The sequence below is a fragment of the Nerophis lumbriciformis genome, linkage group LG04 (genome assembly GCF_033978685.3).
Source record: "Nerophis lumbriciformis linkage group LG04, RoL_Nlum_v2.1, whole genome shotgun sequence".
Taxonomy (NCBI): domain Eukaryota; kingdom Metazoa; phylum Chordata; class Actinopteri; order Syngnathiformes; family Syngnathidae; genus Nerophis; species Nerophis lumbriciformis.
Window position 1 is genome coordinate 55,001,004 of NC_084551.2, and position 25,222 is coordinate 55,026,225.

Sequence of the window (25,222 nt, forward strand, 5' to 3'; positions counted from 1 at the left end):
ACACACAGGCGGGAAATTTGAGTATGTCTTTATTGCTTGAGGACTTTGGAGACCTAGTCCTGCAGGGAGACCCAGTCCTGCAGGGAGGTCTTCCTAGAGGGCGCTGAAGAAGGCCAGCAGGCCGGTGTCGGGGGACGGCTGCATCATGAGCGTCTGAATCTGAAGAAGTACACACGTTGTTAAAGTGGCTCAAACAACAACCTTGGGCCATAACATTAGGTACACCAGGGGCGGATCTAAACTTTCCATTTTTACAGCCCCGCCATCGTTAGCATGCTAATGTTAGCATGCTAGCTTTTCCCCCCCGCATTTTGCAGGTATACACTATTTTGTTGCTTAACGAATGATACCTGTTAGCATGCTAGCTTTTTTTTTTTGCGCATTTTGCAGGTATACACTATTTTGTTGCTTAACGAATGATACCTGTTAGCATGCTAGCTTTTGTTTGTGCATTTTGCAGGTATACTTTATTTTGTTGCTTAACGAATGATACCTGTTAGCATGATAGCTTTTTTTTTTGTGCATTTTGCAGGTATACACTATTTTGTTGCTTAACGAATGATACCTGTTAGCATTCTAATGTTAGCATGCTAGCTTTTATTTGCGCATTTTGCAGTTATACACTATTTGGTTGCTTAACGAATGATACCTGTTAGCATGCTAATGTTAGCATGCTAGCTGTATTTTTTGCGCATATTGCAGGTATACACCATTTGGTTGCTTAACGAATGATACCTGTTAGCATGCTAGCTTTTTTTTGCGCATTTTGAAGGTATACACTATTTTATTGCTTAACGAATGATACCTGTTAGCATGCTAATGTAAGCATGCTGGCTTTTTTTTGCGCATGTTGCAGGTATACACTATTTTGTAGCTTAACGAATGATACCTGTTAGCAAGCTACCTTTTTTTTGCGCATGTTGCAGGTATACACTATTTTGTAGCTTAACGAATGATACCTGTTAGCATGCTAGCTTTTTTTTTTTGCGCATTTTGCAGGTACCGGTATACACTGTTTTGTTGCTTAACGGATGATACCTGTTAGCATGCTAGCTTTTTTGCCGGTATACACTATTTTGTTGCTTAACGAATGATACCTGTTAGCATGCTAGCTTTTTTTGCACGTTTTGCAGGTATACACTATTTTGCTGCTTAACGAATGATACCTGTTAGCATGCTAGCTTTTTTTTTCGCGTTTTGCAGGTATACACTATTTCCTTGCTTAACGAATGATACCTGTTAGCATGCTAACTGTTTTGCGCATTTTGCAGGTATACACTATTTTGTTGCTTAACGAATCATACCTGTAAGCATGCTAATGTTAACATGCTAGCTTTTTTGCGCATTTTGCAGGTATACACTATTTGGTTGCTTAACGAATGATACCTGTTAGCATGCTAGCTTTATTTTTGCGCATATTGCAGGTATACACTATTTTGTTGCTTAACGAATGATACCTGTTAGCATGCTAACTTCTTTTTTTGCGCATTTTGCAGGTATACACTATTGTGTTGCTTAACGAATCATACCTGTAAGCATGCTAGCTTTTTTGCGCATTTTGCAGGTATACACTATTTGGTTGCTTAACGAATGATAACGGTTAGCTTGCTAATGTTAGCATGCCAGCTTTTTAGCGCATTTTGCAGGTATACACTCCAGCGTTTTGGTACTTGATGTATGTTACAGTTAGCATTTTAGCATACTAGTTTTTTTGCTCATTTTGCAGGTATACACCTCAGCATCAAATATTTTGTTGCTTAACGAATGATACCTGTTAGCATTTAATAACGTTAATTAAATAAAATTAATAAAATAAGATAAAATAATATAAAATTAAATTAAATTAAGAACATGGGGGAAACCAATCATTTAAAAAATGTTATTAATCAACGTGAGATAAAGTTCATGGATTAAAATAATAGCTGATGTTCCTAATGTAGTGGCCGCAAAAGAGCACACCTCCTTAAAGTTGGGGTGTCGTGCGTCCTGGACCAGCTGCAGCAGGACGGCCTCGGTGGTGGTGAGGAAAGCGCCGCTCTGCCTCAGGCGGGACAGCGCGAACAGGCGGTCTGTCTGGCTGTGGGGGGTGAAGACAACTGACTAAAACATCCCAGCATGTGTAGGTCATTTTAATAGTTTTATTTTTCAAAACCAATATATATATATTTTTTATCTTTTAAAGCTTCCTTCAAGTTTGGTCCCTGGGACCCGCAAGGGCCTCAGTCATACAAATGTTAAATAATACATCATTATTATATATATATATATATATATATATATATATATATATATATATATATATAAATAAATAAATATATATAGTGTTTTTGCCATAACAGGGTTTTAACAATAAAAAAATTATAATATATATATATATATATATATATATATATATATATATATATATATATATATATATATATATATATATATACACTGTCTCAGAAAATTTTAATATTGTGATAGTTCTTTATTTTCTGTAATGCAATTTAAAAAAACAAAAATGTCATACATTCTGGATTAATTACACATTAACTTAAATATTGCAAGCCTTTTATTATTTTAATATTGCTGATTATGGCATACAGCTTAAGAAAACTCAAAAATCCCATCTCAAAAAATTAGAATATTTCCTCAGACCAAGTAAAAAAAAAGTACTTGGTTGGGAATCCTTTTGCACGGATTACTGCATCAATGCGGCGTGGCATGGAGGCAATCAGCCTATGGCATTGCTGAGGTGTTATGGATGCCTTTAGCTCATTTGCATTATTGGGTCTGGTGTCTTTATGCATGCAATCTCTTGGTACACAGCTGCGTTGACTCTGGACTTGATGAAACACAGTGGACCAACACCAGCAGCTGACATGGCTCCCCAAACCATTGCTGACTATGGGAACTTCACACTGGATTTCAAGCAACTTGGATTTTGCTCCTCTCCAGCCTTCCTCCAGACTCTAGCGCCTTGAAGTCCAAAACAGGACTCTGGACCACTCTGCAACTGTCCAGTGCTTCTTTTCCATAGCCCAAGTCAGACGCTTCTAGAGATTTTAGAGCACTACATGCTTCCATCTGTTGAAAAGCTCTATGGAGATGATGATTTCATTTTCCAGCATGATCTGGCACCTTCCCACAGTGCTAAAACCACCAGTAACTGGCGTACTGACCATGGCATTACTGTCCTCCATTGGCCTGCCTGAACCCCATAGAGAATTTGTGGGGTATTGTGAAGAAGAAGCTGAAAGACACCAGACCCAATAATGCAAATGAGCTAAAGGCCGCTATTGAAGCATCCATAACACCTCAGCAATGCCACAGGCTGATTGCCTCCATGTCACGCCGCATTGATGCAGTAATCCGTGCAAAAGGATTCCCAACCAAGTACTGAGTGCATTAATTGACATTTTCAAATGTTTGATTTTGTTTTGCTGTTATAAATCTTTTTTTTTTACTTGGTCTGAGGAAATATTCAAATTTTTTGAGATAGGATTTTTGAGTTTTCTTAAGCTGTATGCCATAATCAGCAATATTAAAATAATAAAAGGCTTGCAATATTTCAGTTGATGTGTAATGAATCCAGAATGTATGACTTTTTTTTTTTTTTTTTTTTTTTTTAATTGCATTACAGAAAATAAAGAACTTTATCACAATATTCTAATTTTCTGAGACAGTCCTATATATACATAATTTTTTTTTCATTCCACGCTTAAATCTTTAGATCAACTTTAGGTCTGTTGATATAAATTCCCCAAAAAATGTCTTATGTTTTATGCCCTTTTTGTCAAAACCTTGTTTTTAAATAGCTAAAACACAAAATATGCAATATTTTACCCCCAAAAATGTAAAAATTTAATATTTATGAGAAGTAATTGGAGCCTTAAATATGTCAATAATTCATAACATCATTGTTATTTTTTAGGCAATTAGTTTTTTTTTTAAGTCTCACTAAAATTCTTGGGGATCCAAAAGGGTCCCTCCCATAAGTGTTAAAAAATAAGTGATTTTATTGTATTTATTTTTTTTAACTTTCAACGCTTAAGTCTCGAGGTCAACTTCAGATCTATTGATTATAAAAAATAAAAAATTAAAAAAAATGTTTTTTTGTTTGTTAAAACCCTGTTGTTATGGCAAAAACACAAACATTGCAATATTTTCCCCATATATATATATATATATATATATGGGGAAAATATTGCAATTGTGTGTGTGTATATATATATATATATATATATATATACTTTTTTTTTCATTCCACGCTTAAATCTTTAGATCAACTTTAGGTCTGTTGATATGAATCCCCCCCCAAAAATGTCTTATGTTTTATGCCCTTTTTGTCAAAACCTTGTTTTTAAATAGCTAAAACACAAAATATGCAATATTTTACCCCTAAAATGTCAAAATGGAATATTTATGTGAAGTAATTGGAGCCTTAAATATGTCAATAATTCATAACATCATTGATTTTGATTCATTATTATTTTTTAGGCAATTAGGTTGTTTTTTTAAGTCTCACTAAAATTCTTGGGGATCCAAAAGAGTCCCACTCATAAGTGTTAAAAAATAAGTGATTTTATTGTATTTTTTTTTTTTAAACTTTCAACGCTTAAGTCTCGAGGTCAACTTCAGATCTGTCGATTATAAAGAAATAAGAATTTTTTAAAAATGCTTTTTGTTTGTTAAAACCCTTTTGTTATGGCAAAAACACAAAAATTGCAATATTTTCCCCATATATGTATATATGGGGAAAATATTGCAATTGTATATATATATATATATATATATATATATATATATATATATATATATATACTTTTTTTTTTCATTCCACGCTTAAATCTTTAGATCAACTTTAGGTCTGTTGATATGAATTCCCCCCAAAAAATGTCTTATGTTTTATACCCTTTTTGTCAAAACCTTGTTTTTAAATAGCTAAAACACAAAATATGCAATATTTTACCCCTTAAATGTCAAAATGGAATATTTATGAGAAGTAATTGGAGCCTTAAATATGTCAATAATTCATAACATCATTGATTTTGATTCATTATTATTTTTTAGGCAATTAGGTTGTTTTTTTTAAGTCTCACTAAAATGATTGGGGATCCAAAAGGGTCCCACTCATAAGTGTTAAAAAATAAGTGATTTTATTGTATTTTCTTTTCTTTCAACGCTTAAAAGGATCTGAGGTCAACTTCAGATCTGTCGATTATAAAAAAAATATATAATTGTTTTTTTTAAATGTTTTTTTGTTTGTTATGGCAAAAACACAAAATATGAATATTTTACCCCCAAAAATGTAAAAATTTAATATTTATGAGAAGTAATTGGAGCCTTAAATATGTCAATAATTCATAACATCATTGTTATTTTTTAGGCAATTAAGTTTTTTTTTTAAGTCTCACTAAAATTCTTGGGGATCCAAAAGGGTCCCTCCCATAAGTGTTAAAAAATAAGTGATTTTATTGTATTTATTTTTTTTAACTTTCAACGCTTAAGTCTCGAGGTCAACTTCAGATCTATTGATTATAAAAAATAAAAAATTAAAAAAAATGTTTTTTTGTTTGTTAAAACCCTGTTGTTATGGCAAAAACACAAACATTGCAATATTTTCCCCATATATATATATATATATATATATATGGGGAAAATATTGCAATTGTGTGTGTGTATATATATATATATATATATATATATACTTTTTTTTTCATTCCACGCTTAAATCTTTAGATCAACTTTAGGTCTGTTGATATGAATCCCCCCCCAAAAATGTCTTATGTTTTATGCCCTTTTTGTCAAAACCTTGTTTTTAAATAGCTAAAACACAAAATATGCAATATTTTACCCCTAAAATGTCAAAATGGAATATTTATGTGAAGTAATTGGAGCCTTAAATATGTCAATAATTCATAACATCATTGATTTTGATTCATTATTATTTTTTAGGCAATTAGGTTGTTTTTTTAAGTCTCACTAAAATTCTTGGGGATCCAAAAGAGTCCCACTCATAAGTGTTAAAAAATAAGTGATTTTATTGTATTTATTTTTTTTTAACTTTCAACGCTTAAGTCTCGAGGTCAACTTCAGATCTGTCGATTATAAAGAAATAAGAATTTTTTAAAAATGCTTTTTGTTTGTTAAAACCCTTTTGTTATGGCAAAAACACAAAAATTGCAATATTTTCCCCATATATGTATATATGGGGAAAATATTGCAATTGTATATATATATATATATATATATATATATACTTTTTTTTTTCATTCCACGCTTAAATCTTTAGATCAACTTTAGGTCTGTTGATATGAATTCCCCCCAAAAAATGTCTTATGTTTTATACCCTTTTTGTCAAAACCTTGTTTTTAAATAGCTAAAACACAAAATATGCAATATTTTACCCCTTAAATGTCAAAATGGAATATTTATGAGAAGTAATTGGAGCCTTAAATATGTCAATAATTCATAACATCATTGATTTTGATTCATTATTATTTTTTAGGCAATTAGGTTGTTTTTTTTAAGTCTCACTAAAATGATTGGGGATCCAAAAGGGTCCCACTCATAAGTGTTAAAAAATAAGTGATTTTATTGTATTTTCTTTTCTTTCAACGCTTAAAAGGATCTGAGGTCAACTTCAGATCTGTCGATTATAAAAAAAATATATAATTGTTTTTTTTAAATGTTTTTTTGTTTGTTATGGCAAAAACACAAAATATGAATATTTTACCCCCAAAAATGTAAAAATTTAATATTTATGAGAAGTAATTGGAGCCTTAAATATGTCAATAATTCATAACATCATTGTTATTTTTTAGGCAATTAAGTTTTTTTTTTAAGTCTCACTAAAATTCTTGGGGATCCAAAAGGGTCCCTCCCATAAGTGTTAAAAAATAAGTGATTTTATTGTATTTATTTTTTTTAACTTTCAACGCTTAAGTCTCGAGGTCAACTTCAGATCTATTGATTATAAAAAATAAAAAATTAAAAAAAATGTTTTTTTGTTTGTTAAAACCCTGTTGTTATGGCAAAAACACAAACATTGCAATATTTTCCCCATATATATATATATATATATATATGGGGAAAATATTGCAATTGTGTGTGTGTATATATATATATATATATATATACTTTTTTTTTCATTCCACGCTTAAATCTTTAGATCAACTTTAGGTCTGTTGATATGAATCCCCCCCCAAAAATGTCTTATGTTTTATGCCCTTTTTGTCAAAACCTTGTTTTTAAATAGCTAAAACACAAAATATGCAATATTTTACCCCTAAAATGTCAAAATGGAATATTTATGTGAAGTAATTGGAGCCTTAAATATGTCAATAATTCATAACATCATTGATTTTGATTCATTATTATTTTTTAGGCAATTAGGTTGTTTTTTTAAGTCTCACTAAAATTCTTGGGGATCCAAAAGAGTCCCACTCATAAGTGTTAAAAAATAAGTGATTTTATTGTATTTATTTTTTTTTAACTTTCAACGCTTAAGTCTCGAGGTCAACTTCAGATCTGTCGATTATAAAGAAATAAGAATTTTTTAAAAATGCTTTTTGTTTGTTAAAACCCTTTTGTTATGGCAAAAACACAAAAATTGCAATATTTTCCCCATATATGTATATATGGGGAAAATATTGCAATTGTATATATATATATATATATATATATATATATATATATATACTTTTTTTTTTCATTCCACGCTTAAATCTTTAGATCAACTTTAGGTCTGTTGATATGAATTCCCCCCAAAAAATGTCTTATGTTTTATACCCTTTTTGTCAAAACCTTGTTTTTAAATAGCTAAAACACAAAATATGCAATATTTTACCCCTTAAATGTCAAAATGGAATATTTATGAGAAGTAATTGGAGCCTTAAATATGTCAATAATTCATAACATCATTGATTTTGATTCATTATTATTTTTTAGGCAATTAGGTTGTTTTTTTTAAGTCTCACTAAAATGATTGGGGATCCAAAAGGGTCCCACTCATAAGTGTTAAAAAATAAGTGATTTTATTGTATTTTCTTTTCTTTCAACGCTTAAAAGGATCTGAGGTCAACTTCAGATCTGTCGATTATAAAAAAAATATATAATTGTTTTTTTTAAATGTTTTTTTGTTTGTTATGGCAAAAACACAAAATATGAATATTTTACCCCCAAAAATGTAAAAATTTAATATTTATGAGAAGTAATTGGAGCCTTAAATATGTCAATAATTCATAACATCATTGTTATTTTTTAGGCAATTAAGTTTTTTTTTTAAGTCTCACTAAAATTCTTGGGGATCCAAAAGGGTCCCACCCATAAGTGTTAAAAAATAAGTGATTTTATTGTTTTGTTTTTTTTTTACTTTCAACGCTTAAGTCTCGAGGTCAACTTCAGATCTGTCGATTATGAAAAATAAGAATTATTTTAAAATGTTTTTTTGTTTGTTAAAACCCTGTTATGGCAAAAACACAAAAATTGCAATATTTTCCCCATATATATATATATGGGGAAAATATTGCAATTGGGGACGGCGTGGCGCAGTGGAAGAATGGCCGTGCGCGACCCGAGGGTCCCTGGTTCAATCCCCACCTAGTACCAACCTCGTCATGTCCGTTGTGTCCTGAGCAAGACACTTCATTCTTGCTCCTGATGGGTGCTGGTTAGCGCCTTGCATGGCAGCTCCCTCCATCAGTGTGTGAATGTGTGTGTGAATGGATAAATGTGGAAGTAGTGTCAAAGCGCTTTGAGTACCTTGAAGGTAGAAAAGCGCTATACAAGTACAACCCATTTATCATTTATATATATATATATATATATATATATATATATATATATATACTTTTTTCATTCCACGCTTAAACCTTTAGATCAACTTTAGGTCTGTTGATAAGAATTCATATGTTTTATGCCCTTTTTGTCAAAACCTTGTTTTTAAATAGCTAAAACACAAAATATGCAATATTTTACCCCTTAAATGTCAAAATGGAATATTTATGAGAAGTAATTGGAGCCTTAAATATGTCAATAATTCATAACATCATTGATTTTGATTCATTATTATTTTTTAGGCAATTAGGTTGTTTTTTTTAAGTCTTACTAAAATGATTGGGGATCCAAAAGGGTCTCACTCATAAGTGTTAAGAAATAAGTGATTTTATTGTATTTTCTTTTCTTTCAACGCTTAAGTCTGTAGGTCAACTTCAGATCTGTCGATTATAAAAAAATATATAATTGTTTTTTTTAAATGTTTTTTTGTTTGTTATGGCAAAAACACAAAATATGCAATATTTTCCCCAAATGATATTTCAAAGTGGAATATTTGATGTAAAATAATTGGAGCCTTAAATATGTCAATAATTCATAACAACATAGATTTTGATGCATTATTATTTTTTGATCAATGACAGTTTTAAAGAAAGAAAAAGAGCCTGCATGGCAACTTTGTGTTATTAGCGTCAACTTTTTTCCTTTACTTTTCACCTGTTTTCTCTAAATTACACTTTTTATGTTTGTTTTTCAATAATATTTCTAGAATGTGCGAAAAAAATGGCCCCCCGGCCGCACTTCCCCCTGGATGCACACATGGCACGTACCTGCGCGATGACACGGCATCAGCCACGATGTGGACCTCCATTCCCTTTTCCAGCAGGTCGAAGGTCGTGCACTGACATCAGAGGGCAAAGGTCAGCCAGGAGGTCAAAGTTACTCATTAAATGATTCCTCGGGGTGTTACCGCGATGCAAGCGTGCGCCTCGATCCCGCAGAGGATGGCTTGTTTGGGGTTCCCCACGGCCTGCAGCTCCCCGACCACGTCCTCGCTCATCATGGTGAAGGATGTTTTGGCGTGCGGCTTCAGATCCCCGGCCCCCAGCTCCGGCACCGTGGGTCCCAAACCTTTGGGGTACTGCTCCGTCAGGATGGCGGGGATGTCCAGAACCCGACTGGCCTGTGGGGGGCAAGAGGGGGTGTTTCTGCTGGTTCCAGAGGGGACGGAGGACGGGCGTTTGCCACCTGAAGCAACCTGGCCGCGTTGCTGACGATGTTGGTGAACTGGAAGATGTTGGGCCGGAACTTTTCCTGCATGTCGCACAGAAGGAGCACCGCGTCCTTGCTGGACAGTCTGCCCACGCCTGCCACTGCAAGTATTAACAGGTTTTTTTACATGATATATACAATATTATACAAACCCCGTTTCCATATGAGTTGGGAAATTGTGTTAGATGTAAATATAAACGGAATACAATGATTTGCAAATCATTTTCAACCCATATTCAGTTGAATATGCTACAAAGACAAGATATTTGATGTTGCAAATAATAATTAACTTAGAATTTCATGGCTGCAACACGTGCCAAAGTAGTTGGGAAAGGGCATGTTCACCACTGTGTTACATGGCCTTTCCTTTTAACAACACTCAGTAAACGTTTGGGAACTGAGGAGACACATTTTTGAAGCTTCTCAGGTGGACAATTCTTTCTCATTCTTGCTTGATGTACAGCTTAAGTTGTTCAACAGTCCGAGGGTCTCCGTTGTGCTATTTTAGGCTTCATAATGCGCCACACATTTTCAATGTCTGGACTCCAGGCAGGCCAGTCTAGTACCCGCACTCTTTTACTATGAAGCCACGTTGATTTAAGACGTGGCTTGGCATTGTCTTGCTGAAATAAGCAGGGGCGTCCATGGTAACGTTGCTTGGATGGCAACATATGTTGCTCCAAAACCTTTCAGCATTAATGGTGCCTTCACAGATGTGTAAGTTACCCATGTCTTGGGCACTAATACACCCCCATACCATCACAAATGCTGGCTTTTACACTTTGCGCCTATAACAATCCGGATGGTTCTTTTCCTCTTTGGTCCGTAGGACACGACGTCCACAGTTTCCAAAAACAATTTAAAATGTGGACTCGTCCACTTTGTATCAGTCCATCTTAGATGAGCTCAGGCCCAGCGAAGCTGACGGCGTTTCTGGGTGTTGTTGATAAACGGCTTTCGCCTTGCATAGGAGAGTTTTAACTTACACTTACAGATGTAGCGACCAACTGTAGTTACTGACAGTGGGTTTCTGAAGTGTTCCTGAGCCCATGTGGTGATATCCTTTACACACTGATGTCGCTTGTTGATGCAGCACAGCCCGAGGGATCGAAGGTCACGGGCTTAGCTGCTTATGTGCAGTGATTTCTCTAGATTCTCTGAACCCTTTGATGATATTACGGAGCCTAGATGGTGAAATCCCTAAATTCCTTGCAATAGCTGGTTGAGAAAGGTTTTTCTTAAACTGTTCAACAATTTGCTCATGCATTTGTTGACAAAGTGGTGACCCTCGCCCCATCCTTGTTTGTGAATGACTGAGCATTTCATGGAATCTACTTTTATACCCAATCATGGCACCCACCTGTTCCCAATTTCCCCGTTCACCTGTGGGATGTTCCAAATAAGTGTTTGATGAGCATTCCTCAACTTTATCAGTATTTATTGCCACCTTTCCCAACTTCTTTGTCACGTGTTGCTGGCATCAAATTCTAAAGTTAATGATTATTTGCAAAAAAAATTTTTTTTATCAGTTTGAACATCAAATATGTTGTCTTTGTAGCATATTCAACTGAATATGGGTTGAAAATGATTTGCAAATCATTATATTCCGTTTATATTTACATCTAACACAATTTCCCAACTCATATGGAAACGGGGTTTGTATATATATATATATATATATATATATATATATATATACATATAGGGGACTTAAAGCTTTTGCCATGTAACGACATTTTGCACGTGAGATAATACAATTCTAATAATAATGCACATATACGATGAGGTGGCGACTTGTCCAGGGTGTACCCCGCCTTCCGCCCGATTGTAGCTGAGATAGGCTCCAGCGCCCCCGCGACCCCGAAGGGAATAAGCGGTAGGAAATGGATGGATATACTAATGAGTAATAGTGCAGGGTGACTTACTGTTGCTGTCCTGTGTGTCAGTGGGTGAGAAGTTTCACTGCACTCTTAAACTGCTACCATGTGGCTTCTCCTGTGTTTAAAGAGAACAAACATGAGTTTACTTGCATATGAGGACACGGCTAAGGTCGCACTTAACTAACCAAAGAGCAAGTAAACAAAGAAAGAAGCAAGAAGGCGGAAGTTCAAGCAGTTTTATAAACCACGCCCCAAATTGCTAAACAGCCAATGGGATTAAAGCGTTTAAACGATTGACGTTTCTGCAAGCCAATCAGCGTAGTGGCCAGACGCGAACGCCCCTTTCTGCTTTCAGGTCACACGCAGTCGTAGCCTAAAATGTCCGACAATGCGGAGTCACCGACCGAGGCACAGAAAGAGGAGCTGCAATCGCCGCCCGACGACACGGGGATAAGTGAAGAGAAAAAAAAGAGTAAGAACGTGGAAAATGACACACGGGTTTTGATAGTGTTGAGCTTCACGGCGACAAAGCAGAAGCGAATAACTTCTTCCGGGTGTTTGACGTCACGACCAATAGCATTGCGGCTTCTTTGTTTTCTGGCCAATGAGAGTGTGTGTTGTTAATACGTCATGCTAGTTAGGAAGTAGCTAATGTTTTTGCCCTAGCCTATCTTTTAGAATTAATCGTTACACGTAGATTATGCGTGTGTACTATTATACAATATATTGTAACGCGGGTTCTTAATGTATTATCAACTATACGCGTTCTATTAAAAGGACAACTTTTAATAGTTTTGAGCTTCACGTCTATAAAGCTTGCAGCGAAAAACGTTTTCCGGGTGTCTGACGTCACGACCAATAGCATTGCGGCTTTTTGGTTATCTGACCAATGAGAATGTGTGTTGTTAAGACGTCATGCTAATTAGGAAGTAGCTAATGCTAATTATTTTGCCCAATCCTATCTTTTAGAATTAATCTTTACTCGTAAGTTGTGCGTTGATACTATTATACAATATATTGTAACGTGGGTTCTTAATATATTACCAACTATACGCGTTCTATTAAAATGACAACTTTTGATAGTTTTGAGCAACGACTTCACGTCTATAAAGTTTCTTATTTGTATTTATTTTTAAATTTTAATTTTTTAAGTAAACAACAAACATACATTTATAGTGCACACACAAAAGTCTAGGCACTTTCAACATCAGGGAAACATGTCAAGGAAAGAAAACAAAAGCAAATACAGAGAGTATTAAATAATAATGAAAAATATGAAAAGACAAAAAGGGCTACTTAAATCACTTTAAATGTGTTTTTTTTTTTACAAATATATCAATTTAAGGGCTTCTGTTCTCTCAGTCATCCTCCAGGATTTGATTGATAATTGTAAACCCATCCTTTCTTCCATCTTCTTCCGCTTATCCGAGGTCGGGTCGCAGGGGTGGCAGCCTAAGCAGAGAAGCCCAGATTTCCCTCTCCCCAGCCACTTCGTCCAGCTCCTCCCGGGCCAGCTGGGAAACATAGTCTTTCCAACGTGTCCTGGGTCTTCCCCGTGACCTCCTGCCGGTCGGATGTGCCCATAACACCTCCCGAGGGAGGCGTTTGGGTGGCATCCTGACCAGATGCCCGAACCACCTCATCTGGCTCCTCTCCATGTGTAGGAGCAGCGGCTTTACTTTGAGCTCCCCCCGGGTGACAGAGCTTCTCACCCTATCTCTAAAGGAGAGCCCCGCCACCCGGCGGAGGAAACTAATTTCGGCCGCTTGTACCCGTGATCTTGTCCTTTCGATCATAACCCAAAGCTCATGACCATAGGTGAAGATGGGAACTTAGATGGACCGGTAAATTTGATTTTTTTGCTGTTTTCCTGTGCGTAGTGTTTTAGTCCTTGTCTTGCGCTCCTATTTTGGTGTTTTTTCCTGTTTTGTTGGTATCTTCCTGTAGCAGTTTCATGTCTTCCTTGAGCGCTATTCTCCACTCCTGCTTTGTTTTCGCAATCCAGACTATTTAAATTGTGCGGACGCTTTCCTTCTTTGTGAGGACATTGTTGATTGTCATGTCATGTGTAGATGTACTTTGTGGACGCCGTCACCGCTCCACATACTGTAAGTCTTTGCTGTCGTCCAGCATTTTGTGGTTTGTTTACTTCGCAGCCAGTTCAGTTTGTTTGGTTTTTCATAGCCATGCCTCAGCTTCAATGCCTTTTCATAGCTTTATTTTTGGTTTAAACATAAGATACCTTTTTACCTGCACGCTGCCTCCCGCTGTCGTCTGCATATTGTGATCATGACACGACGTGTTCCCGACATCTACAAAGCAATTAGCTACTTGCTGCCACCTACTGATATGGACAAGTATTACATGGTTACTCTGCCACATTATTTACGGATTATAGTTACTTGTGTGCCAGTAAGTATGACAATTTTTTGGAGATCCAAAAGGGTCCCACTCATAAATGTGTTAAAAATAAGAATTTTTTAAAAATGTGTTCCTCTGAGTCAACTTCAAATCTGTCGATTATAGGTTTTTAATGTTTTTTTTTAAATGTTTTTTTGTTTGTTTCATGCTATTTTTTGTCAAAACCCTGTTTGTATGGCAAAGACACAAAATCTGCAATATTTGCCCCAAAATATTTCAAAGTGGAATATTTGATGTAAAATAATCGGAGCATTAAATATGTCAATGATTGATAGCGGCATTGATTTTGAATTTTTTACAATTTTTTAAGCAATAACGTTTTTTTTAAATCCATCCATCCATCCATTTTCTACCGCTTATTCCCTTTGGGGTCGCGGTGGGCGCTGGAGCCTATCTCAGCTACAATTGGGCGGAAGGCGGGGTACACCCTGGACAAGTCGCCACCTCATCGCAGGGCCAACACAGATAGACAGACAACATTCACACTCACATCCACACACTAGGGCCAATTTGGTGTTGCCAATCAACCTATCCCCAGGTGCATGTCTTTGGAGGTGGGAGGAAGCCGGAGTACCCGGAGGGAACCCACGCAGTCACGGGGAGAACATGCAAACTCCACACAGAAAGATCCCGAGCCCGGGATTGAACCCAAGACTACTCAGGACCTTCGTATTGCGAGGCAGATGCACTAACCCCTCTTCCACCGTGCTGCCCGTTTTTTTTTAAATGTCTCACAAAATTTTTGGGGGATCTGAAAGGGTCCCACTCATAAATGTGTTAAAAATAAGTATTTTAAAAAAAAAATGTTTTCCTCTAAGTCAACTTCAAATCTGTCGATTATAGGTTTTTAATGTTTTTTGTTTTTTTTAAATGTTTTTTTGTTTGTTTCATGCTATTTTTTGTCAAAACCCCGTTTTTATGGCAAAGACACAAAATATGCAATATTTGCCTCAAAATATTTCAAAGTGGAATATTTGTTGTAAAATAATCGGAGCATTAAATATATCAATAATTCATAGCGGCATTGATTTTGAAATTAAAAAAAAAAATTAAGCAATAAAGTTGTTTTTTTTAAATGTCTCACAAAATTTTGGGGGGATCTGAAAGGGTCCACTCATAAATGTGTTAAAAATAAGTATTTAAAAAAAAATGTTTTCCTCTAAGTCAACTTCAAATCTGTCGATTATAGGTTTTTAATGTTTGTTTTTTTTAATGTTTTTTTGTTTGTTTAATGCTATTTTTTGTCAAAACCCCGTTTTTATGGCAAAGACACAAAATATGCAATATTTGCCTCAAATTATTTCAAAGTGGAATATTTGATGTAAAATAATCGGAGCATTAAATATGTCAAAAATTCATAGCGCCATTGATTTTGAATTTTGAATTTTTTTTAAGCAATAAAGTTTGTTTTTTTAAATGTGTCACAAAATTTTGGGTGGATCTGAAAGGGTCCACTCATAAATGTGTTAAAAATAAGTATTTTTTTAAACATTTTTTCCTCTAAGTCAACGAGCATTAAATATGTCAATAATTCATAGCGGCATTGATTTTGAATTTTTAAAAATGTTTTAAGCAATAACGTTTTTTTTAAATGTCTCACAACATTTTGGGGGATCTGAAAGGGTCCCACTCATAAATATGTTAAAAATAAGTCTTTTTTAAAAATGTTTTATTTTTTTACTTTCAACGCTTATGTCTCTAGATTAACTTCAAATCTGTCGATTATAAAATTGTTCATGTTTTTTTGTTTGTTTCATGCTCTTTTTTTTTTTTTTTTTGTCAAAACCCTGTTTGTATGGCAAAAACACAAAATATGCAATATTTTCCCCAAAATATTTCAAAGTGGAATATTTGATGTAAAAATAATCAGAGCATTAAATATGTCAAAAATTCATAGCGCCATTGATTTTGAATTTTGAATTTTTTTTTTAAGCAATAATGTTGTTTTTTTAAATGTCTCACACAATTTTGGGGGGATCTGAAAGGGTCCACTCATAAATGTGTTAAAAATAAGTATTTAAAAAAAAAATGTTCCTCTAAGTCAACAAGCATTAAATATGTCAATAATTCATAGCGTCATTGATTTTGAATTTTTTTTTAAATTTTAAGCAATAAGGTTTTTTTTTAAATGTCTCACAACATTTTGGGGGATCTGAAAGGGTCCCACTCATAAATGTGTTAAAAATAAGTCTTTTTTTAAAAAATGTTTTATTTTTTTACTTTCAACGCTTAAGTCTTCAGATCAACTTCAAATCTGTCGATTATATATTTGTTCATATTTTTTTTGTTTGTTTCATGCTCTTTTTTTTTTGTGTCAAAACCCTGTTTGTATGGCAAAAACACAAAATATGCAATATTTTCCCCAAAATATTTCAAAGTGGAATATTTGATGTAAAATAATCGGAGCCTTAAATATGTCAATAATTCACAACAACATTGATTTTGATGCGTTATTATTTTTTGATCAATGACAGTTTTAAAGAAAAAAAACATTCTGCATGGCAACTTTGTGTTGTTAGCGTCAACATTGCAACTTTTTTTGTTACATTTCACCTGTTTGCTCTTTTATTACACTTTTATGCCACATTATTTACGGATTATAATTGCTTGTGTGCCAAAAATATTTTCAACCCAATTAGGTGAAATGACATAATCTCCCACGGCACACCAGACTGTATTCCGCGGCACAGTGGTTGAAAAACACTGCCAAACTGTGATTTCCACTCCAATAAAATCCTTCTACGTGCTATTAATGATGCAAAGGCGACCCTTTTAAATTAACAATGAAAATGAGTACCAATTGTGAGAAGTTTGTATACATGCTAGTTTTAATTTACAATTTTTCTTACTGTATTTATTTTTTTATTTTGAATCACCTTCTGTGGTTCATTGTTTGACATGTAATAGTTCAATCGTACACACACTAGGTAGGGTAGTACTATTTTGTACTCACATTTTTATTATCTCTTCGTTTTTATTTTTGTTTTATTTACACTTTTGGTATCCAGTTAGCCATTTTATTTTACTTGGTGATGTCCCAGCTAAAGCATAGAAATATGGCACAGCCTTAGTGAATGATTATTATGAAAAGGCAACAAAAAAATAGAATTATGGCCAATAATTAATGTGTTCTTCCGTCCATAATCTGCAGTTGACGTGCTGTTGAAAGCAGTCGGTGACACCCCCATCATGAAGACTAAGAAGTGGGCGGTGGACCGGGGCAGGACGGTCCAGTCGCTGTCCCAGTTCATCGCTCGCTTCCTCAAGCTGGATGCTAACGAGCAACTGGTAAGTCCGTTAGCCTCCACCTTCCTATGTGGGTGGTTACGCAATCACGGCTGTCATGGTTACGATGAGACACTTGCATGTGTTCTTCTTGGTCCAGTTCATCTACGTGAACCAGTCCTTTGCTCCGTCACCGGACCAAGAAATGGGGATCCTCTTTGACGTGAGTATCGCACAGTTAATTCACTTTTAATCACCATTCAAACTAATATCCGCCATTAGGATTATCATTATTAAATGTCATATTTTTATAAATGACAAAAAAATGTTTTTTTAAACATGATTAGATCCCTCTAAAAATGAAATAACATTCATACAGTCACCTTTACACTCGTTTCACCCGATATGGTAGCCTCGAGTGTGTTCTAATGTAGAATACAGTACTCACTGGTAGCCCGGAGGATCCTCCAAGCATCACCCGGCCACTACAACATAACCACTACCTGGAAATACTTCATCACATCCAGGATAGGAACGATCGATAAAACAATGTCATAATTAGAGATGTCCGATAATGGCTTTTTTGCCGATATTTCGATATTGTCTTGTCTTAATTACCGATTCCGATATCCACCGATATATACAGTCGTGGAATGAACACATTATTATGCCTAATTTTTTTGTGATGCCCCGCTGGATGCATTAAACAATGTAACAAGGTTTTCCAAAATAAATCAACTCATGTTATGGAAAAAAAAATGCCAACATGGCACTGCCATATTTATTATTGAAGTCACAAAGTGCATTCTTTTTTTTAACATGCCTCAAAACAGCAGCTTGGAATTTGGGACATGCTTGTGTATTGTAGTGCTGCAAGGGGTTCTGGGTATTTGTTCTGTTGTGTTTGTGTTGTGTTACGTTGCGGATGTTCTCCCGAAACGTGTTTGTCATTCTTGTTTGGTGTGGGTTCACAGTGTGGCGCATATTTGTAACAGTGTTAAAGTTGTTTATACGGCCACCCTCAATGTGACCTGTATGGTTGTTGACCAAGTATGCTTGGCATTCATTTGTGTGTGTGAAAAGCCGTATATATTATGTGATTGGTCCGGCACGCAAAGGCAGTGCCTTTAATGTTTATTGGCGCTCTGTACTTCTCCCTAAGTCCGTGTACCACTCCGTACAGCGGTGTTTTAAAAAGTCATACTTTTTGAAACCGATACCGATCATTTCCGATATTACATTTTAAAGCATTTATCGGCCGATAATATCGGCAGTCCGATATTATCAGACATCTGTAATCATAATACTTTATTTTCTGGACTATGGAGACCACCGGTATATAAGCCGCAGCCACTAAAATTTAGGGTGGGAAATAATTTCCATGTATTACCTTATTCACACAGTAAGATTTAGTAAATGTTTATTTACATACCGGCAGTAAAACGGCGAATCAAACAAAACAGAAGTCATCGTCATGGACCCACTAGCTCATGGGTGTCAAACTCTGGCCCCGCGGGCCAAATTTGGCTATGTAAAGCGCTTTGAGTCACTAGAGAAAAGCGCTATATAAATATAATTCACTTCACTTCACACTTCACTTCACTTGGCCCGTGAGGTGATATCAAATTAACACTAGAGCTGGCCCACCGATTATATTCAGCGGCGGTGCCGCGGTAACCCCGCATTCACCACTAATTCTCATACTTGCCAACCCTCCCGGGAGACTCTCAAATTTCAGTGCTCCTCCCAAACGTCACGTCCGCTTTTCACCCAGTCCAGCGAATGCTGGCCCAGTCACATAATGTGACATTATGTGCGGCTTCAGCACGCACACGCAAGTGAATGCAACGCATACATGGCCAACAGCGATAAAGGTTACACTGACGGTGCCCGTATAAATAACTTTAACACTGTTCGAAATATGCGCCACACTGTGAATCCAACCAAACAAGATTGACAAACACATTTCGAGAGAACATCCGCACTGTAACACAACATAAACACAACAGAACAAATACCCAGAATCCCATGCAGCTCTAACTCTTCCGGGCTGCAATATACACCCCCGCCCACCTCAACCGACGCACGGAGGGGGAGGGTGTATATTGCAGCCCGGAAGAGTTAGAGCTGCATGGGATTCTGGGTATTTCTTCTGTTGTGTTTATGTTGTGTTACGGTGCGGATGTTCTCCCGAAATGCGTTTGTCATTCTTGTTTGGTTGGATTCACAGTGTGGCGCATATTTCTAACAGTGTTAAAGTTGTTTATACGGCCACCATCAGTGTAACCTGTATCGCTGTTGGCCAAGTATGCATTGCATTCGCTCGTGTGTGTGCGTGCTGAAGTCGCACATATTTTGTGATCGGCCCGGCATGTTGTTAGAAAGAATGAAATGCAGACGTGACGACAGCTCGTGGAGGACGATAAACGCAGTGCATTTAAGGCACGCCCCCAAGACTGTGGTCCGGGTGGACGAGATATAATGACTGATGAACAACTTCGTTCGATAATGAAGGTTGCCTCAGCTCAAAGCCTGAGCCCCGACATTAATGAACTATCATCCAAGAAAAGATGGCAGGTATCTGGCTTGGGCACATCAGATTAGATTAGTGTGTTGCAAACTGAGCCGTTTAAAGTCCTGAATGGTTGTTTTATTCATTGTTATTTTATTTTCTAATTTATTAGCCTGTGGAAAAAGTTAATGTGGATATTTACCTCAGAAGGCTGCTAATAGAAAATAGGCATTCAATTTTTATTTAAATTGTATTTGATATGCCATTGATATTTTTTAAATATTATTATTATTATTATTATTTTAAACTGGATTTTGCATGTCGCTATAAAGTTATATAAGCCTTGCTTGTTCAATATTCAATGCAAAACTTGTTTGGGTCCCTATTAAAAGGTTAATTCGTTCAACCTTGGCCCGCGGCTTTGTTCACTTTTAAATTTTGTCCCACTCTGTATTTGAGTTTGACACCCCTGTACTAGCTAAACAGGCTCAACTCCACGGTGACGTTTTGGTGAATTTACTGAGGAATTTGTGAAACTGAAACAATACAAAAAGAATGCCATTGTAAGTTAATGATACCAACACAAACGCTTGTAAACGTGTTAGCATAGCTTCATTACATTAGGTTAGCACATACAAGACAATTGTTTTGGCTGTATTATATAACTTTCAAACTTTACTTAGACTGATGAATGAAGAACCCTTTTCGAGCAGAAACACTACGGATGGTTTTACTTCCGGTTTAAGGCATTAAAATGACGTTTTCAACCTGCAACGAGCAAAATCGTCCAAAAGATGGCGCCATAGCACAAACAATAGCGCACCCTTTCTGTGTCTCTGCTTGGCTGTTGGCAAAGAAATATCCATAAATTAGCCGCGCCGTTTTACAATCTGCAGGGTTCTAAGCATAGGAAAAAAGTAGCGGCTTAATGTTAGGAATTTGCGGTACTTCTTTCTTAGTCAGAAGTTGCAAAGCAAGGTTGGTTGCATGAACTGAGGCACTCGCTCTCCTTCTATTCTCTACTTTCTCTTCTCGCTCAATCAACCGACAGACAAGCAAGCCTGATAGTTGATGCTGTTACCTGATTGGCTGTTAGCGTGTCACTCCCACTGATCACTGATCACTTCCTGTTTTGCTGTTACCAGAAAGTGAGTGCTTTTGTTCATGCAACCTCCGCTTTCTTCCGTCAAAGACGGGGGGAAAAAAAGTCATCCTGGTTTTTATCGTACACATTTTTTAAATTTGATGTCTATTGTGTGTCTATTGGAGCCCAGCTTCAACTCAAACCCTTTTATTGTAGTGAATCAAAAATATTGGAATTCATTGTTTTGGTGCATATTATGTAATATAGTTGTACGGTATACCGGTATTGGTATATTACTGCGATATTAGTATAGTAGCATTGCTGGTTTTACGAGCAGAGGAGCATGTTCAGCAGCGCGCGCGCACAGAGTACTTACAAACCCCGTTTCCATATGAGTTGGGAAATTGTGTTAGATGTAAATATAAACGGAATACAATGATTTGCAAATCATTTTCAACCCATATTCAGTTGAATATGCTAAAAAGACAACATATTTGATGTTCAAACTCATAAACTTTTTTTTTTTTGCAAATAATAATAAACTTAGAATTTCATGGCTGCAACACTGCAACACCACTGTGTTACATGGCCTTTCCTTTTAACAACACTCAGTAAACGTTTGGGAACTGAGGAGACACATTTTTTAAGCTTCTCAGGTGGAATTCTTTCCCATTCTTGCTTGATGTACAGCTTAAGTTGTTCAACAGTCCGGGGGTCTCCGTTGTGCTATTTTAGGCTTCACACATTTTCAATGGGAGACAGGTCTGGACTACAGGCAGGCCAGTCTAGTACCCGCACTCTTTTACTATGAAGCCACGTTGATGTAACACGTGGCTTGGCATTGTCTTGCTGAAATAAGCAGGGGCGTCCATGGTAACGTTGCTTGGATGGCAACATATGTTGCTCCAAAACCTGTATGTACCTTTCAGCATTAATGGCGCCTTCACAGATGTGTAAGTTCCCATGTCCTGGGCACTAATACACCCCCATACCATCACACATGCTGGCTTTTCAACTTTGTGCCTATAACAATCCGGATGGTTCTTTTCCTCTTTGGTCCGGAGGACACGACGTCCACAGTTTCCAAAAACAATTTGAAATGTGGACTCGTCAGACCACAGAACACTTTTCCACTTTGTATCAGTCCATCTTAGATGAGCTCAGGCCCAGCGAAGCCGACGGCGTTTCTGGGTGTTGTTGATAAACAGTTTTCGCCTTGCATAGGAGAGTTTTAACTTGCACTTACAGATGTAGCGTCCAACTGTAGTTACTGACAGTGGGTTTCTGAAGTTTTCCTGAGCCCATGTGGTGATATCCTTTACACACTGATGTCACTTGTTGATGCAGTACAGCCTGAGGGATCGAAGGTCACGGGCTTAGCTGCTTACGTGCAGTGATTTCTCCAGATTCTCTGAACCCTTTGATGATATTACGGACCGTAGATGGTGAAATCCCTAAATTCCTTGCAATAGCTGGTTGAGAAAGGTTTTTCTTAAACTGTTCAACAATTTGCTCACGCATTTGTTGACAAAGTGGTGACCCTCGCCCCATCCTTGTTTGTGAATGACTGAGCATTTCATGGAATCTACTTTTATACCCAAGCATGGCAGCCACCTGTTCCCCTGCATACCTGTGAGATGTTCCAAATAAGTGTTTGATGAGCATTCCTCAACTTTATCAGTATGTATTGCCACCTTTCCCAACTTCTTTGTCACGTGTGGCTGGCATCAAGTTCTAAAGTTAATGATTATTTGCAAAAAAAAATGTTTATCAGTTTGAACATCAAATATGTTGTCTTTGTAGCATATTCAACTGAATATGGATTGAAAAGGATTAGCAAATCATTGTATTCCGTTTATATTTACATCTAACACAATTTCCCAACTCATATGGAAACGGGGTTTGTACAAGCAGACACAGCATTTTGGCTTAAAAAGTAAAGATAAAGGTGAAGTTATAACACTGAAACACCCTCAGGAAGAGGTGCTTTAAGACATAGCTAGCTAGCGGCTAAAGCCCAGCCGCGGTCTGCAGTGTTTTAGCTACTTCTAAATCACTAATCCTGGCCTCCATGGCGACAAAGTAAGTTTCTTACAAGTATTATTATCACTGCAGGACGAGGAATAGCTAAACATGCTTCACTACACACCGTAGCTCACCGCCGTCACACGTAAATAAACGCCATGGGTGGATCTACATCTGACATCCACTGTAATGATATCAAGTAGAGGAGCGTATCTATTTGATACTACTATGATTACATCGATATTTTTTGGCATCACAAAATCTTCTTTCGTTTTTTTAATGTATATTATGTTTATAAAGTCAGTAAATATGTCCCTGGACACATGAGGACTTTGAATATGACCAATGTATGATCCTGTAACGACTTGGTATCGGATTGATACCCAAATGTGTGGTATCATCCAAAACTAATGTAAAGTATCCAAACAACAGAAGAATAAGTGATTATTACATTTTAACTAGAGATGTCCGATAATATCGGCAGTCCGATATTATCGGCCGATAAATGCTTTAAAATGTAATATCGGAAATTATCGGTATCTGTTTCAAAAAGTAAAATGTATGACTTAGGGAGAAGTACAGAGCGCCAATAAACCTTAAAAGCACTGCCTTTCCATGCCGGCCCAGTCACATAATATCTACGGCTTTTCACACACACGAGTGAATGCAAAGCATACTTGGTCAACAGCCATACAGGTCACACTGAGGGTGGCCGTATAAACAACTTTAACACTGTTACAAATATGCGCCACACTGTGAACTCACACCAAACAAGAATGACAAACACTTTTCGGGAGAACATCCGCACCGTAGCACAACATAAACACAACAGAACAAATACCCAGAACCCCTTGCAGCACTAACTCTTCTGGGACGCTACAATATACACCCCCGCTACCACCAACCCCGCCCACCTCAACCTCCTAATGCTCTCTCAGGGAGAGCATGTCCCAATTTCCAAGCTGCTGTATTGAGGCATGTTAAAAAAAATAATGCACTTTGTGACTTCAATAATAAATATTTTCCATAACTTGAGTTGATTTATTTTGGAAAACCTTGTTACATTGTTTCATGCATCCAGCGGGGCATCACAACAAAATTAGGCATAATAATGTGTTAATTCCACGAATGTATATATCGGTATTGGTTGATATCGTAGTCGGTAATTAAGAGTTGGACAATATCGGAATATCGGGTATCGGCAAAAAAGACGTTATCGGACATCTTTAATTTTTTACAGAAGTGTAGATAGAACATGTTAAAAGAGAAAGTAAGCAGATATTAACAGAAAATGAACAAGTAGATTAATAATTTATTTTCTACCACTTGTCCTTTATCATTATAAGTGATTAAAATTAATTTAAGGACAAAATTGCAATAATAAATATATGTTTAATGTACCCTAAGATTTTTTGTTAAAATAAAGACAATAACGCAATTTTTGTGGTCCCCTTTATTTCGAAAAGTATTGAAAAGTATCGCAATACATTTAGGTACCGGTACCAAAATATTGGTATCGGGACAAGACTATTTTGTCCAAAGTTACCCCATGTACATGTGTCTACATGCTACCCCACAACTTTTCATAACAAAAGAGGAGAAATATAACCTTAGAGAAAAATATACAACACCTAAAATCTTTATTAAGTGAGCTAGTGGAAACTAATGATGGATTGTATTAATAATATTAGTCTTTCACGTGATAAAGTGAATATTTGGATATTTTCAGGATGAATAAAGAAAAAGCTTTCCACTTCTGCCCAGCAGAGGGCGTCAGAAGAGCCAAGCTTGTGCCAAAAATCCTTGGCTGCTGATTCCCGTTCAGTTCAGACCTCAAAATGTCAGACTTTGGTTGAAGTGTGAAGCGAACCCCTCACCACTGCTCTCATCGCTACCTTCCTTTCTTCTCTTGCAGTGTTTTGGCAGCGACGGCAAACTGATCCTACATTATTGTAAATCTCAAGCATGGGGCTGATGACAGCGTTGAATGTCTTCATGTATATATTGTAAATAAATGATTGGCACAAGGTTATGCTTGGGTGG

The 25,222-nt window shown here is 36.3% G+C and overlaps 2 protein-coding genes and 1 long non-coding RNA gene across 3 annotated transcripts in view; 2 read left to right on the forward strand and 1 right to left on the reverse strand.

Annotated features, from left to right (window-relative positions):
• The window catches only part of LOC133604226 (uncharacterized), a 35,252-nt gene extending 25,515 nt beyond the window's left edge, over nucleotides 1-9,737 (forward strand). The window contains exon 4 of the long non-coding RNA XR_009815070.2: nucleotides 9,530-9,737. This is a non-coding gene — a long non-coding RNA (uncharacterized lncRNA). The remainder of the gene's footprint in view (nucleotides 1-9,529) is intronic.
• isoc2 (isochorismatase domain containing 2) lies at nucleotides 17-12,106 on the reverse strand. The gene is made up of 6 exons (XM_072913065.1): nucleotides 11,958-12,106; nucleotides 10,009-10,133; nucleotides 9,731-9,943; nucleotides 9,591-9,661; nucleotides 1,960-2,077; nucleotides 17-159 (listed from the first exon to the last, which is right to left on the reverse strand). Coding segments are annotated over exons 1-6 (594 nt in total). The 5' UTR covers nucleotides 11,959-12,106; the 3' UTR covers nucleotides 17-93.
• A 109-nt stretch (nucleotides 12,107-12,215) lies between these two features.
• Nucleotides 12,216-25,207, forward strand: atg12 (ATG12 autophagy related 12 homolog (S. cerevisiae)). Its single transcript, XM_061957432.2, has 4 exons — nucleotides 12,216-12,384; nucleotides 17,485-17,621; nucleotides 17,719-17,781; nucleotides 25,095-25,207. Exons 1-4 carry the CDS (start codon nucleotides 12,291-12,293, stop codon nucleotides 25,152-25,154), a joined length of 354 nt encoding a protein of 117 aa, XP_061813416.1. The 5' UTR covers nucleotides 12,216-12,290; the 3' UTR covers nucleotides 25,155-25,207.
• The last annotated feature ends 15 nt before the right edge of the window (nucleotides 25,208-25,222 follow it).